The sequence below is a fragment of the Coccinella septempunctata genome, chromosome 9 (genome assembly GCF_907165205.1).
Source record: "Coccinella septempunctata chromosome 9, icCocSept1.1, whole genome shotgun sequence".
Lineage (NCBI taxonomy): Eukaryota > Metazoa > Arthropoda > Insecta > Coleoptera > Coccinellidae > Coccinella > Coccinella septempunctata.
In genome coordinates, this window is record NC_058197.1 from 17,103,580 (window position 1) to 17,118,495 (window position 14,916).

Here is a 14,916-nt window from a genome sequence, read left to right on the forward strand (position 1 = left end):
TAGTCAACTCTACTTGTAGTGAAGAGAAATTTTAACATTATTTTGTATTTTGAAATGATGTGGCTGTTACTTGATGGAAATTGAAGTAGATGATTTTCTCTAAGATGAGTTATTAAACCACTTCATTATGTCCACCTGAATAGGTTACTGTGATAGCGAAACATAGTGGTTGAATAACTTATCCTAGTTTGAATTACAGTATACTTGAGTTTCTTGTTTAATCATTTTCATTTTGTCAGGAAAAGGAAGTTTTTTGGATTCAGTTTTGAGATTTCTTGTTGAATTAAACCACTCAACAATGATCAAGTATAGGGTGTTCTATATACGAGAGTTCTATATGGGATGTTTTATATTTTTTGATCATCCAAATAGTCTGAAGGGTTAGATTTCGCCCAAGAAGTTATTTCCTTCTGTCTGTGCATCGTAGAATGATGAAAATGGTCTTCGCGCACTAATGAGTACGGCACTGTCCTTTTTAGGCGCCAATTTAACTAATCATTTCACTCCTCATTTGAATACCTCTAGGAACTTTTAACCCATAACCTACAACCGTAATTGAACAAAAATATGTTTCCAATGATGGATGTTTCTCAGCTTAAGCGAGGGAGTTATGCGCCATTTGAGCTCGATATAAATCTCTCTGAAAGTGCCACGTCAAACGGTCGAAATGTTAAGTAACCAACCGAAGAATGAAAGATTGAACGCCGTATTCAACTCTGCTCAAAATCGAACCAACTGTGATATACACAGGGCGAATAGATTCAACTTTACCAGACTGCTCCAAATATAGCTCTCCATTTCTGAACAGCTGATCCGATTTCCAATCAAAACTGACAGCACTGTCACTTTGACAGTGTTAATTTCAAAAGTCTATCGAATTTCGAAGAAATATTCGTCAGCTGCTCAGCCTTCAGTTTTGTTTTTATTAATTTAAACGAACTAATACACAGGATTTAATACAACTCGAAAAATAAACTACAAATCGACGTTTTTTTAAGCTTAAGGTAAAGGTAAAACGTTCATCATCTGCGACCAATCCTCCTTCCCGTAGAAATTCGCCGATCTCCAAAATACCGACCCCTTACCCTCCGGAAAATAATAATCCCCCTTCCAATAATTCTCGTTGAGGGCTATCCAGCACTCTTCCAGGACATTCTCGGCCTTCCTCGCCTCCTCGATGGCCTCCTTCAACACCTCCATGGCCCTCCTCCCCTTTCCCCTCAACTTCTTGTAATAAGCCACGCAATGGAGGTACCTCGGCATGAACACCCTCCAGACGTCCATCTGTTTGCCGCACTCGTCTAGCAGGCGTCGTATCTTCTGCGGCACGAAGTCCGGTATGTTGGTCTTCGACCCCAAGTCCCTACATAGCAGAAGGAGCGTGTTTTCCGTATACTTCAGCCGATTCCAAAAGCCAAAGAAGCTCCTGGCGGTTTCGGTAGGGTTGCATTGAAACTGTCGCCATTTGGAAGCCTTGTTGATCTTTCCCTTCCTCAACAGCTGGGAGATGACGTACAGGGCTAGGGTGTCGTGAAGGGGGTTGTAGTAGGCGGTGGTGGTCTTGTCGGCGATGAAGATTTTGTCGGCGTAGGCCTCTAGCTCTTCCATGGGTTCCAGATGGAAGTTAGTTTCCGATATCATCATCAAGCAGATGGCGTAGTACGCGGTTTCGCCTCTCTGGTCGTATTTCTTGCCCATGTTCTTCAGGTATTTGGCCGTGAATACCACGTCGTCCAGTCTCTTCTGACATATCAGGAGGAAGCACAGGATTGGTATCATTTCTAGTTGGAAAACGTACGCGTGAAGCAGTCTGCAACCAGAATCAAGAAAACATTCACTAGATGGTAAGAAGAAGAGGAGGGAAAAGGATAACACCTCCCAAATCCTCACAAAATGCCAATACCAAATAGTACAAGAAAGAAAATTGCTCTGGATGAATCTTCCGAAACTGGAACACTACTAAAAGTTCCTTCAGCACATCAACACTGCCAGATCTAAGAAGTGTCTAGATCTTAGCGAGAATAATCTACAGCTTCTTACTGGATTCCTTACACCTTAGGCACAGATTACAGAATCATATAGATACGACACTTCCCTTATATGGTGAAAAACGCTGTTTGCCGCCGCCATCTACACGGTGCGATTTGAACTACGAATTACAGAGACCCAACTTATCGATACAAAAAATTTAGCGCGAAATGCAAATATGCGCTTTGGCGCAAATTCGAATTATTTTATTTGTTGATTTTAGGCCGTGATCACACGGAAGCAACTTATGTCGCAAATCGGTCTTCTACCTGATTGGTGACATCGCCATAAAACTCGACATTTACGCCTACATCACCAATAGGGCTATTGAAGACTGGTTTGCTACATAAGTTGCCTCCGTGAGCTCACGACCTAAAATGAAAAATTATATAGAAAATACTTTTTCAATAATAGCAGATGTATGTGAATGTTTGATACAGATTTATACAACTCCTCCATCCACTCAAAACCTTAAAAATCCAATGTTCATTAAAATCACAAGCATTGAGATAAGTTTGTAAGAAATTAGAAAAATGAATGTTTATTCAATACAGTACATTTCTGTTTACATACCCCTCATTGAAATGGTAATTATATTTCAACTCCTCACATCTATTTGAGTCAACTAAATACAATAACTTATATCTTTTATCTTTGGGTTTGGGAAAACGAACTAATTTTCGAATAGGTAAATCACATACATAATACCTGTTGTATATCTGCTCAACAGATAAATCTTGGTAATATTTTGGCTTGATGATTTCAACCCACTTTTTAAAAAGAGCTGTCTTAGTTTTGGAAACCGATGTCTCTTACGAACAACATCCTCACATCCAAATACACAATAAGTTTTCAATACCATTTTTTGGAAGATATCTTGAACTGTCCCAACACGTGTTCTTTTACTAATCACTCGATTTCTCTGAAGAAATTCTTCTTTCGAAGGTGAGATTTTCAGCTGATCTTTTGATAATTTTCCGCCCAATAAAAATATATTCGAATTTGTACATATCCATTGAAGACAACAGTGACATTGATATTTGACAAATTAATTTCATTTTTATTTATGATTCTGTTATCTGTTATTCTGTTATTAGAACATAAATATCTATGTTCCAAGGGTTTAAACGATCAACAGAGTCATCTATAGATCAAACATTGTAATATTTGCGTCTACAGAGTCATCTTATCGATGCGATTAGAACTAAATATGCGATTTGGAGTGGGGGTAAGAGAGTGTCACGACCCTGACCTTAGGATATAAGGAGAATAGGACTAGCAGAAACTGTAGATTCTGTGGGGAGGAGGATGGCAGAATGCCTGGCCTTTGCTTGCCAAAGCAAAAAATGCTTTGGAGTTATCCCAGATATTGGAGTTCATTAGAACTCTGGAACTGAAGGACTAGTTGTAGAAGGGTTGCAATAGATCTCACCCGTCTTAAAATCTACAAACTAGGACAATTGGGATCATTTCAGATCTCACATCCCTACATCTAGCGTTCCATAGGTTAGCCCATAGAAGGCCATCATCGAATATTTAAGGAAGATCTTAATAGACCTTACGCTGACAGTGCTGTCTAACCCACCAGAACAACCTACTCTTTACAACAACTGCGGAAGAGAAGATGGATGTACACTTTCACAACGAAATCTATACTTTACCTCTTACCTATTCAATTCGAAGAGCCTGAACCCCATCCTCGTAGCGACCACCAGAGCCCCAGCCTTAGCCTTCACCTGGAAAACCACGTACATAAGCTTGGCGACCGCGAAGATCTCGCTGGTCAGGTTGTTCCCGTACAGCCTGGTCAGCTCCTGGCCCAGGTTCCTGACCAACTGTTCGCACACGTGACCGTCGTCCCTGAAGCAGTGCATGTCCAACGCGTTGCTGTACACGTCGCACAGTAGCTCCACGTTGGGGTTGGAGTACTTGACCAGCTCGAGGCTCTTGTTGGCCACGCCGATGGCCAGGTTCCACCTTCCCTCGGCCGCGAAGATCCTGCTGACCACCGAGAGGCACTTGCCTATGGAGTCTTTGGAGTGCTGGTCCAGCCTCCTGTGGTCGGCGAAGAGCCTGTTGAAGATCTTGACGCGTCCGGTGAGGGAGAGGGAGGTCATAGGGACGTCGAACTGTCTCAGGGTGAGCATGCAGTAGTTTTTGGCCGCCTTCCAGTTGTTCAGGCTGAAGTGGAGCTCGGCCAGTAGGGAGCAGATCTTGGCGAAGATGTACTTGGCGAAAGACAGCTTGACCCTGCTTCTGGCGTAGATGTGACGTATGCATAGCTCACTGGCCTCTTTTAGCACCTGGGGAATCAATTGTTTACACGGATACGAAGTGATGTTGGATACTCACCTCGACAGCATCTTCCAGCTCGTCGAGAAGGGACAGGATCAATCCGTTCTGGTAGAGAAAAAACATGGTTTTGCTGGCATGACCAGCTTGTCCGCTGTGGTATACCAAATCTCCATATACCCTCGTCAGAATCTCGAGGCAGAAACACACGGTTGGGTCCCATACTTTCCTAGATGGAACAAAAACGCTAACAGCTGTAGGTTCAGAGTAGTTCATCTCTATATTTGCCCTTATAACATCTTTTATCTTTTCTGTAGTCACGTTGTTATCTTGAGAACTGAAAGAGGCCAAGAGTATAGGTCTATACTGAGCAGGAAGCAGGACACTGGCTTGGTTGTGGCTTGCAAACAGTTCTCCATATGAGCTGAATCAACCCTCTAGTCCTTCTGGGAGATGTTTAGTATGCAGAAATGGTTGAGATTTGGGAGTTTGATTGAAAGTACCAAATCAAGTCCACTGTGAAATGATATGTTTCTTACAGAGTCTCACTAGTTCCTGATTTGTCGGAGGAGTTTAGCGTCTAGTTGATATTTTAAAAGATCCTTATTCCTAATAGTGTTTTCCCCAAGAATTTACTCTATAGTTTGTTGTTGATGCGCTTCACCAAAAAACTGGATACTTTACCAACGTGAATCCTAAAGCTAGAGAATTTGAATCATTTGCGAATCCACTTTATTTTGTATTTCTTCTAATCTCAAATTTTTTTTTCAGGCAAACAATTTCGAGGAAGGAGTTGTCATCGTGGCGGGAGGGAAGATTTGATGGAAGGGTCTTAGGGAACAGTCTTGTCCCTTCCAGGGCTGGGCTGCTAAGGGATCTCCTGGAGATCGTTTCTAGCTTCAGGCGTCAATGGTCTAAGAGGTCGAAGGAAAAAAAAAAGGAATGATTCACGGGTCTTAGGCCACAGTCTTGTCCCTTTTGGGCTGGGCTGCTAAGGGATCTCCCTTGGATCATTCTTAACTTCAGCCTCGATGGACCACGTGGCCGAAGAAAAGAGATGATTGAAAGGTCTTAGAGCACAGTCTTGTCCCTTCTAGGGCTGGGCTGCTAAGGGATCTCCCGAAAATCATTTCCAACTCCTGCCAACGATGGACAAGAAGCAGATGCTGAGATGAGCTGAGATGATAACGTCAATGTGAGTCTTTTTGTTGCATTTCCTCGTAGATTCTTTTAATGTCGTTTTAAGTACTAATTTCCTAACGAAAAATTGACTATTTTGAAGTACTTTTCGTCCGCTAACTTACACAATTTTCGTCCGCAAACACTTTTCGACCGTTAGTCACTAAGCAATATTAGATTCCGGTAGTTCACTTGGTGATCTAGAGCATCAGTGAGCTATCTCTACATATAGCTGCGCACCAAGGCTGTTTCTCACCTGACTCCGAACCCGGATTTGCTGGTCCTTCCTTCGCTCTCCTGGGCCATACGGCTGAACTTGTGAAATTGAAAGATCACAGGAGAATCGTCCCTCAGACAATTCGGACAGGAGTTGTTCTGATTCTCCAGGATTTCCGTGGTCTTCAAGTGCAACTCCTTACGCTGGTTGGCCGGTATCAACTCGTAGGCAACCGACCTCAAAGTGCCGTTCTTGAAGTGTAGGTTCTTGCAGTAGGAGTACTTGGGCAGATTCTGGTCTATCGCTTCCAGCTCCAACTGATCCAGCGTCAAGTAGCAAGAGCAAGTCGTCTGTCTGCTGTACCTATAATCGATAATTAAGTCGTTGCATAAACTTACTCTGGACCAAAGCCTTTACCTCCCTCCAGAACTGATGTATTTGGTGCCGCACTCGAAAACGCCCTCCTCGAAGAGGTGCCTCATCGCGTTGTTGAAGGTCTGCATGTTCGGATACTTGAGCATGATGACCAGCAACGTCCTGGTGAACGTCACCCCTAAAACGGCCGCCGTCTTGATGATCAGCTGCTCGTAGGGGGTGAAGGAGTCGAACAGGTCCAGGGAGATGGCGGCCAACGTCAGATCCTTGACGTTCTCGTTCTTGTCCTTGGCGAAGACGACGATGGGGACGACCTGATCGAGGGTCAGCATCGACCCGAGGTATTCCTGTCCCATCCCGAGGAGTTCTAGGGCGGTCATCTCGTTCGGGGGAAAGATCACCCAGTCTTGCATGCCGCTGTCCGGGAGGACGTACTCGATCTTGATGCCTGCGAGATTGGGATGAAGCTGATGGGTCAATGATGCCTTGGAAGTTTCATGAGAGGATGTTGATCTACACTTTGAAGGATGCTGGAGCTTGGAGGGACATCCACTGGTCAAGTAGACTCCCATTGACTACACCAATCTTCAATCAGTGGAATACTCACCGCTGTTATTCACCAGTTTCAGCAGGCAACTCTGTATCCATCCTGGCCTTCCTTCGCAACTCTTCTCCACCAGATGAACCAGGCTTTTGGGCACCCCTACCACCTTGAGGAATCGGCAGATGAGAGGGGCTATCCAGCAAGATTCCAACGGAGCCAAATCCACAACTTTGACGCGATCAGACAAGGAAAATTGGAAAAGGGTATCCCACGTGGTCTCCGAGAAAGTGCCCGCGCTGATCAGCTTGAAGTTACCTGAAATAGGTCTGGATTTTACGAGGATGGATGCTACCAGTCTTCTGCATACCCGTTTTCAAGATATCGTCGATTATTTCGAAGCTTCTTAGGTCGAGAAATTGCACGTTATCGACTATTATCACCGTCTGCTTAGATCCGCATAATTGACGAAAACTGTCGGAGATCGACTTCTTTCTGTCTGTCACTTCGTTGGACAAAGGCACAAGTTTTTCCTACAATGTTCAGCAAAGAGGGGTGGTTTTGAGTACTTTATTGTTTAGCTATTACCTGCAATATTTCGTTAAAGTTCCAAATGTTCCTCTTGAAATTCTCCAAGGAGGATGTGGCGGTTTGGATGCTGCTCAAACGGTCAAACATCTGTCTGTATATCAGGGATATGCAGTGATAAGGCCTTTGGTTACCTTCGTGTAAGGCTACGAAGGCCGGTAGAAGGTCTCTTTTTAGGCATTCGTCGTAGAAGTATTCCAAAAGGGAAGTTTTACCACTCTTATCTGCTCCCTTGAAGAGGACACCTTGAAGTATACACTTACTTGGATGAAATATTCTTGATGGTTATCATAGCTCCAAACTTTCAAAGGTTTACCAGAAAAAGAGTGTTGCCCTGCCAGTATTTCCTCGACGAATCCAATCTCCTCCATTCTACCAATCAAGGAAATCGTCTGAGGCTTAGCTTGCCCTTCTTCTTCGAAGTTTTCATTGTATTCGAATATGTTCCCGGCGTTTTCGATACCTAAGAGTGGACAGGATGGTTATGGTGATCCCCAGGGTTCTAATCGAGTCCCCCTACGATTCTTTTTCGAAATCCTTTCCCCAATTTTTGCTTACCTTTCAGTTTATAGGCGGATTGTAACTGGAAATACGTGGACGAGAGTTTCGAATTGGTGTAGGTCTCATAGTCGCACGTTACTTTATGCTCGTAGGCGCACATTATTCTGGCTGCTTTGTTCACGGGTCCCCCTATAACTGTGTATTCCTTTCTCAAGGGATGACCGACAACCTGGGGACGTACAAGGGGTTTAAAAAGGACATCACAGGCTTACTGTGGATTGCTAAAGCCTGGGAATGTAACCCAAAAATACTGCTATGGATGTACGTCATGACTGCGAGGTCAGTTATGACTATGGGTCAATACCCTAGCATGCCAAAGCAAGTCGGAACAGTTCGAGAATAGCCCTATATGGAATACAAAGGCTAGCCTGTGTTTGCATCACCGGAGGTATGAAAAAGTGCCCAGCTAGGTCTTTGGAGATCATATACTACACCTCTTCATCTTGTGTTTGATTGACAAGCCCATGGGGTCATCTTAAGAATATCCAGTGAAGGTACGGGTGATGGGAGAATTAGGAATCAGAGGTCTGGGCTTCTATAAATTGAACCATACCTCCAAGTACTCTTTCCTTGGTTACTTCTATTCAAAAGAAAGAAAAGGAATCTTCCACTTACTCCACAGTATACGAGACCATGAGTGATACCAACGGAAACGCTTTTAACATCCTCCAACTCAACGATATCTTTCCTTATCTGATACGCCGATTTCAAAGCGTTCTGACTCTCCAGTTCGTGTCCAACGCCTTTCAGGCCGAAGAGCACCAACATCATTGCGTCTTTGTCGAACAGGGAGACCTGAGGGAGTTTTTTTTTGTGATAGTGACTCGAGAACAGTTCAACATCAAAGTTTTTTTTTACTTGCCTTGTTTACCACGCCCAATACGTCGGAAGCAATGTTGCAAACTATTTTGTAAGCCGAATCTACCATCACCACCAGCCTGTTTTCGTCGAAAGTGGATGGTACTATGTTGATGAACTGAATTGTCACCTCCCTCATCTCCGTGAGGTACTGCAAGGGCTGCATTTCTTCCACCTAGCAAGGACCCAAGCTCGTCAAAGGTTAATCAGTTTGATGAGCAGTTCAAGAGGTTTTTTCACCTGTTCCAAAACTGGCTTTATGATGAAAGGGCTCAGTTCTTTCATGATCCACTGTTGCACGGCCACCTTCATCGTTTTCCTCGGTGGTAAGGATTGCACGAACTTCTCGATCAAGTAGCTATCAGTTATGTTCTCGCTTAGCTTCTTGTTTTGGTGCAGCGCATTCCTGAGTTCGATGTGTTGCTGGCACAACTTGGTGATCTCTCGGAACCTCTCCTTGTACTGTTTCTCTTTCTCCTTCTGGCTGGGTTTGTACGTGCATTGCCATACCTTCGAAAAAAGTTAAGAGAGTGCTTTTGAACTGGAGGAGCACTTGGATCTACCTTGACGTTGCCACCAAGGGTGTGGGTTACATCGTAACCATCTTCAGCAAGGTGTCCCCAAGCAGCTGGCGAAACGACTATGTCCCCGGAGATGCTGACGTGTTCTGCAGCTTTGACGTCGTTCACAGCCTGCCCCAGGATGACGTAGTGCTTGAACTTGTCATCTCCGATGACAGAGATCGTCAGGTTGCCGCAGGAAATGGCCAGTTTGACCTGGAAAAGGATCATTGGGATTTGGGTATCGAGGAACGGTGGATTGTTACCTTGAGGAGGACGTTGACTTCGGTTTCAAAGAAACCCAAGGTTTTCTGTATGAAAAGGGCGCAGACTATGACCTCGTGGATGACCTCGTACAGGCATACGTCTGTTGGGGCTTTCCAGAGGGCTAGGAAGGCGTCTCCGGAGAACTTGAGGACGTCTCCGCCGAAGTAATAGATGACTTCCACTATGGCTCCTATGTAAGCGTTTAGGGTAGCTGTCAGTTTGTATATACCGCCTGGAATTGTCAGTTATCGTGAGGATCATGAGTTTAGGGTGGAGAACAGCTTCGTACCTTTTCCAGTTTTGTTGTATTTCTCCGTTAGAGGGGTGAATCCGGAAACGTCAGCGAAGAGGAGGACTCCGACGAACTTGTGGACTTTGCTTAGTTCTTCCATGGGGAGATAGAGGATCTCGTCAGGCAGGAAAGTCAGCAGGACCTCTATCTGCTTTTTTATCTGACTTATCTCGAGGACTTTCATCAGTTCCGCCTGTTTGTTGGCCAGGCCGCTGGCTGTGCTCCATTTCACTCTCATTCTTCGCGAATTTTCGCACCAGGAACTTGTACAACGACAATTATTGTTGTCACATTGACAAGTGGTGGACTGTGGGGGTTTTTCTGTGGTTTTTGTTGGACCAATATTCGTTTTATGAATTCTCGGGGTCCAAAATAGAAGAAGAAACGCCTGTCGGTGGTGGTTACACAGGCTAGCCCTTGTATTATACAGTGTGGTCCAACGAAAACTTGGACTGCAAGCTTCAAAAGAGGTAAATTTTCCATTGAAGATGATGACCGATCGGGAAGACCAGTTTCTGTGTCAGTCCCCGAAAATATCGATGCAGTTCATGACATGATTTTATCAGACCGTCGAATTGGACTAAAAAGGATATCTGAAGCACTGAATATTTCATACGAACTCGTGCATCATGTAGTTCACGTCAATTTGGACATGATGATCCCCAAATGTTTGAATGTTGACCAAAAGCGTGCAAGGGTAGAAGCATCTCGTTCGATCTGTGCTCGATTTGAAAACGATGTAGACTTCTTAAACCGAATTGTTGCTATGGATGAGACTTGGATACATTTCTACGATCCAGAAACAAAGCAACAATCGATGGAATGGCGACACTCTGGTTCTCCAAGACCTAAGAAGTTTCGTGTGTAAAAATCTGCTGGAAAAGTTCTTGCTTCAGTTTTTTGGGATTGCCATGGGTGTGATCATGATTGATTTTTTGGATAAGAGTAGAACAATAACCGGAGATTACTATTCGACATTACTGACCACTCCATGGGAAAAAATTGAAGAGAAAAGACACGGAAAGCTATCCAAAGGTGTTTTGTTTCTGCAGGACAACGCCCCTGCACACAAATCTCATGTTGCCATGCAAAAAGTTAGTGATTTAGGGTTTGAATTACTAGTACACCCTCCTTATTCACCAGATTTGACTCCATCCGACTATCATCTCTTTCCTCAACTGAAAAAAAGTTTGAAAATTGTCTTCCAACGAGGAGGCAATAAAAGCTGTGGAGGTCTTGTTTCAGAGCAAGAAGAAACTTTTTTTTGAAAGGTCTAGAGACGTTGCAGTTTCGTTGTAATAAATGTATCCAATTAAGAGGAGAATATGTTGAGTAATAAAATAGTTTGACATTGAAATTTTGTTGGGTTCTATAGTATGCTAAGAATTTTGCAATGTCTTCGTAGAGGGTTTACTTCATACTATTCTGACCTGCACTGACATGCCAGACTATGTCACAATCCTGACGTACATCCATCTTACATTTTTTGGATAACATCCCCATTTTTCACAAGCCTCGACATCGATCTCTTATCGGAAATAATAAACCAAATTTCATAGCGCCCTCTTCCATCCCGAACTTTTTTCCGCACTTCAGGGAATCCTATTTCCGTCCATATTTCCGAAGAATTTCATAGGCCGATTAAAACCTTTCAACGCCGTCTCGTTCGCGCCTCCATACCCTACCACCCCCGCCCCCCCGGTCCCCCTCATCAAACGGGCGCGTAAATAACGGGGACCTCTCTCTCTCGTGGAATTTTAAATTTTGACGCTACTCCGAAATCACGGATGCTGAGGCTATATGTCCATCGTTGCCCCTTACAAGCCGTGAACGAAATGAATTGGTTCGCTTTTACTTTAACAGATCTCGGAGGAAGAGTCGCTATAAATAAAGGGGGGCTCGTGGGACAGGACAGGACCGGAGATTTTCTTCAAATTCACCACGGAAACTATTCAAAATCAATCTTCAAATATGGGTTTTTAAAATTTAAATCGCTTCGTTTCAAGTTTACGATTTGGCAACAGCGCCTACTAGAAAATAAAAAGAACAATGTCCGATCAGCTTGTTTATAAAATAACAGCTGTTTATTTACAGCCATCATAAGACGCCTACTGACTGGCGAGCCTCAACAACAACCGGCCATAAAAATCCCATAAAATTTTACGACCTTCCTCGTTCGTCGCAGACTTCATAAACTGTCATCTTTGTCTATCTCATCAAGATAGTGTATTTGTTGTCCTTTATTATCAACACATATTTCAGTCGACGTTGCCAGCTTGTGCAATTGACACAAAACGCTTTAAATTTTAAATACCCATTTTTTCCGAATCGGCTCGGTTTAAAAGCAACAGGCTTCTAGCGGTTTCATCGAATGAAATGAATTTTCTGCTCATTTTATTCCTTAAATTATCCTTATTTCTCACCTAGCGTTTTACATTAGGGATTCGGGATAGTTAATGTTGGAATAAACCGAAGGTTTTGCAAAGAATGGAGCTCAGAGTAGAACTTCCATCTTTTCTGAAGATTTCTTTCGAATACGTCCCTGCCGGCGTTTAATATCGTAAACAGAAGGAGAGTCGGGTCTACTATATCAATTTCGAGAGAGTGCTACAAATACAGTCACCCAATATCGAATTCGTTGACGGATTTGTTCGCTTTTACTTTCCCCTTTTTTTTTGGCCTGGAAAAAATATTTTTACGGCTATGGTGGAACGTTGCTAGAGTGTAAGGAAGCAAATTGGCTGTGTGCGTCAATGTTTCGCTTGTACATTCGTAGCGAGCATTGTTTTCGACAAAATCCTGCTCAATTTGTTGGTAAAGTTAGATTAAAGTCGGGGGATCTGGATTTAGACAGGGTAGAACTGGTCAAAATACAGCTTTTCACCAAAAATCACCTAAACAAAACTTTAAAAGTGATAAAGTTGAAAAAAACTTAAAAATGATTACTGAAATAGATCCTACTACAGCCCTAGATTATTTGTTATCTGATTTATCAAAAAGCAATGGGAAAAAATTTATCTCGTGATGACTGACTCAACCACGTGTAAAAAAATAGAATATTATTTCTAAAGCTCAACAATTAAATTCGTCAATGATTTTTTCACAACGGTGATCACATTCATCTTCTTGTTCCAACCCTCCAACAATCGTCATAAAAAGGGGTTGAAATTGGGTAACAATAATAGCACTCTTTCTGTTCAATTTTCCACACCATTTTCACCTCAAATCTACGAATGCACTGGCGGGCCACACAAAAAAAATGTATAATTTCGACTTGCTAAGTCAGAATTCTGAGTTACAAGTCGGAATTCTGACTTAGCAAGTCGGAATTCTGAGATACAAGTCGGAATTCCGACTTGCAAGTCGGAATTCTGAGTTACAAGTCAGAATTCTGAGATACAAGTCAGAATTCTTAGATACAAGTCGAAATTACGACTTGCAAGTCGGAATTCTGAGATACAAGTCGGAATTCTAGTATACATCTACTACATGCAAGTCAGAATTCTTAGATACAAGTCGAAATTACGACTTGCAAGTCGGATTTCTGAGTTACAAGTCGGAATTCTGAGATACAAGTCGGAATTCGGAGTTACAAGTCGGAATTCTGAGATACAAGTCGGAATTCTGAGATACAAGTCTCAGAATTCCGACTTGCAAGTCGGAATTCTGAGTTACAAGTCAGAATTCTGAGATACAAGTCAGAATTCTTAGATACAAGTCGAAATTACGACTTGCAAGTCGGATTTCTGAGTTACAAGTCGGAATTCTGAGATACAAGTCGGAATTCGGAGTTACAAGTCGGAATTCCGACTTGCAAGTCGGAATTGTGAGTTACAAGTCAGAATTCTAAGATACAAGTCAGAATTCTTAGATACAAGTCGAAATTACGACTTGCAAGTCGGAATTCTGAGATACAAGTCGGAATTCTAGTATACATCTACTACATGCAAGTCAGAATTCTTAGATACAAGTCGAAATTACGACTTGCAAGTCGGATTTCTGAGTTACAAGTCGGAATTCTGAGATACAAGTCGGAATTCGGAGTTACAAGTCGGAATTCTGAGATACAAGTCGGAATTCTAAGTTACAAGTCAGAATTCTGAGATACAAGTCAGAATTCTTAGATACAAGTCGAAATTACGACTTGCAAGTCGGATTTCTGAGTAACAAGTCGGAATTCTGAGATACAAGTCGGAATTCGGAGTTACAAGTCGGAATTCTGACTTGGCAAGTTGGAATTCTGAGATACAAGTCGGAATTCCGACTTGCAAGTCGGAATTGTGAGTTACAAGTCAGAATTCTAAGATACAAGTCAGAATTCTTAGATACAAGTCGAAATTACGACTTGCAAGTCGGAATTCTGAGATACAAGTCGGAATTCTACTATACATCTACTACATGCAAGTCAGAATTCTTAGATACAAGTCGAAATTACGACTTGCAAGTCGGATTTCTGAGTTACAAGTCGGAATTCTGAGATACAAGTCGGAATTCGGAGTTACAAGTCGGAATTCTGAGATACAAGTCGGAATTCTGAGATACAAGTCTCAGAATTCCGACTTGCAAGTCGGAATTCTGAGTTACAAGTCAGAATTCTGAGATACAAGTCAGAATTCTTAGATACAAGTCGAAATTACGACTTGCAAGTCGGATTTCTGAGTTACAAGTCGGAATTCTGAGATACAAGTCGGAATTCGGAGTTACAAGTCGGAATTCTGAGATGCAAGTCGGAATTCTGAGATACAAGTCGGAATTCTAGTATACATCTACTACATGCGAGTCAGAATTCTTAGATACAAGTCGAAATTACGACTTGCAAGTCGGATTTCTGAGTTACAAGTCAGAATTCTGAGATACAAGTCGGAATTTGGAGTTACAAGTCGGAATTCTGAGAAACAAGTCAGAATTCTGAGATACAAGTCGGAATTCTAGTATACATATACTACATGCAAGTCAGAATTCTGACTTGCATCTCAGAATTCCGACTTGCAAGTCAGAATTCTGACATGTATCAGAATTCCGACTTGCAAGTCGTACAAATCCCACGATACAACAATTTTTTCAAGTGACCTGCTATACAACTAACCTGATGGCTCATTCTGATAACTATACACCCTGTATAATTGAAAAAAATATAAAGACGATTCGGAAAATATGC

General features: G+C 42.6%; 2 protein-coding genes across 2 annotated transcripts in view; one reads left to right on the forward strand and one right to left on the reverse strand.

Moving 5' to 3' along the window:
- Nucleotides 1-906: 906 nt before the first annotated feature.
- Nucleotides 907-10,026, reverse strand: LOC123321124 (adenylate cyclase type 10-like). Its single transcript, XM_044908628.1, has 16 exons — nt 9,756-10,026; nt 9,466-9,698; nt 9,203-9,415; nt 8,880-9,149; nt 8,644-8,814; nt 8,397-8,576; nt 7,779-7,950; nt 7,537-7,683; nt 7,221-7,465; nt 7,003-7,165; nt 6,699-6,950; nt 6,134-6,539; nt 5,756-6,079; nt 4,381-4,657; nt 3,697-4,331; nt 907-1,810 (listed from the first exon to the last, which is right to left on the reverse strand). The coding sequence occupies exons 1-16, from the start codon at nt 9,994-9,996 to the stop codon at nt 1,000-1,002; spliced, it is 4,740 nt and encodes a 1,579-aa protein (XP_044764563.1). The 5' UTR covers nt 9,997-10,026; the 3' UTR covers nt 907-999.
- The window catches only part of LOC123319913 (innexin inx7-like), a 43,021-nt gene continuing 33,406 nt past the window's right edge, over nt 5,302-14,916 (forward strand). The window contains exon 1 of the mRNA XM_044906994.1: nt 5,302-5,515. The gene's annotated coding sequence lies outside the window, so the exon portion shown is untranslated. The remainder of the gene's footprint in view (nt 5,516-14,916) is intronic.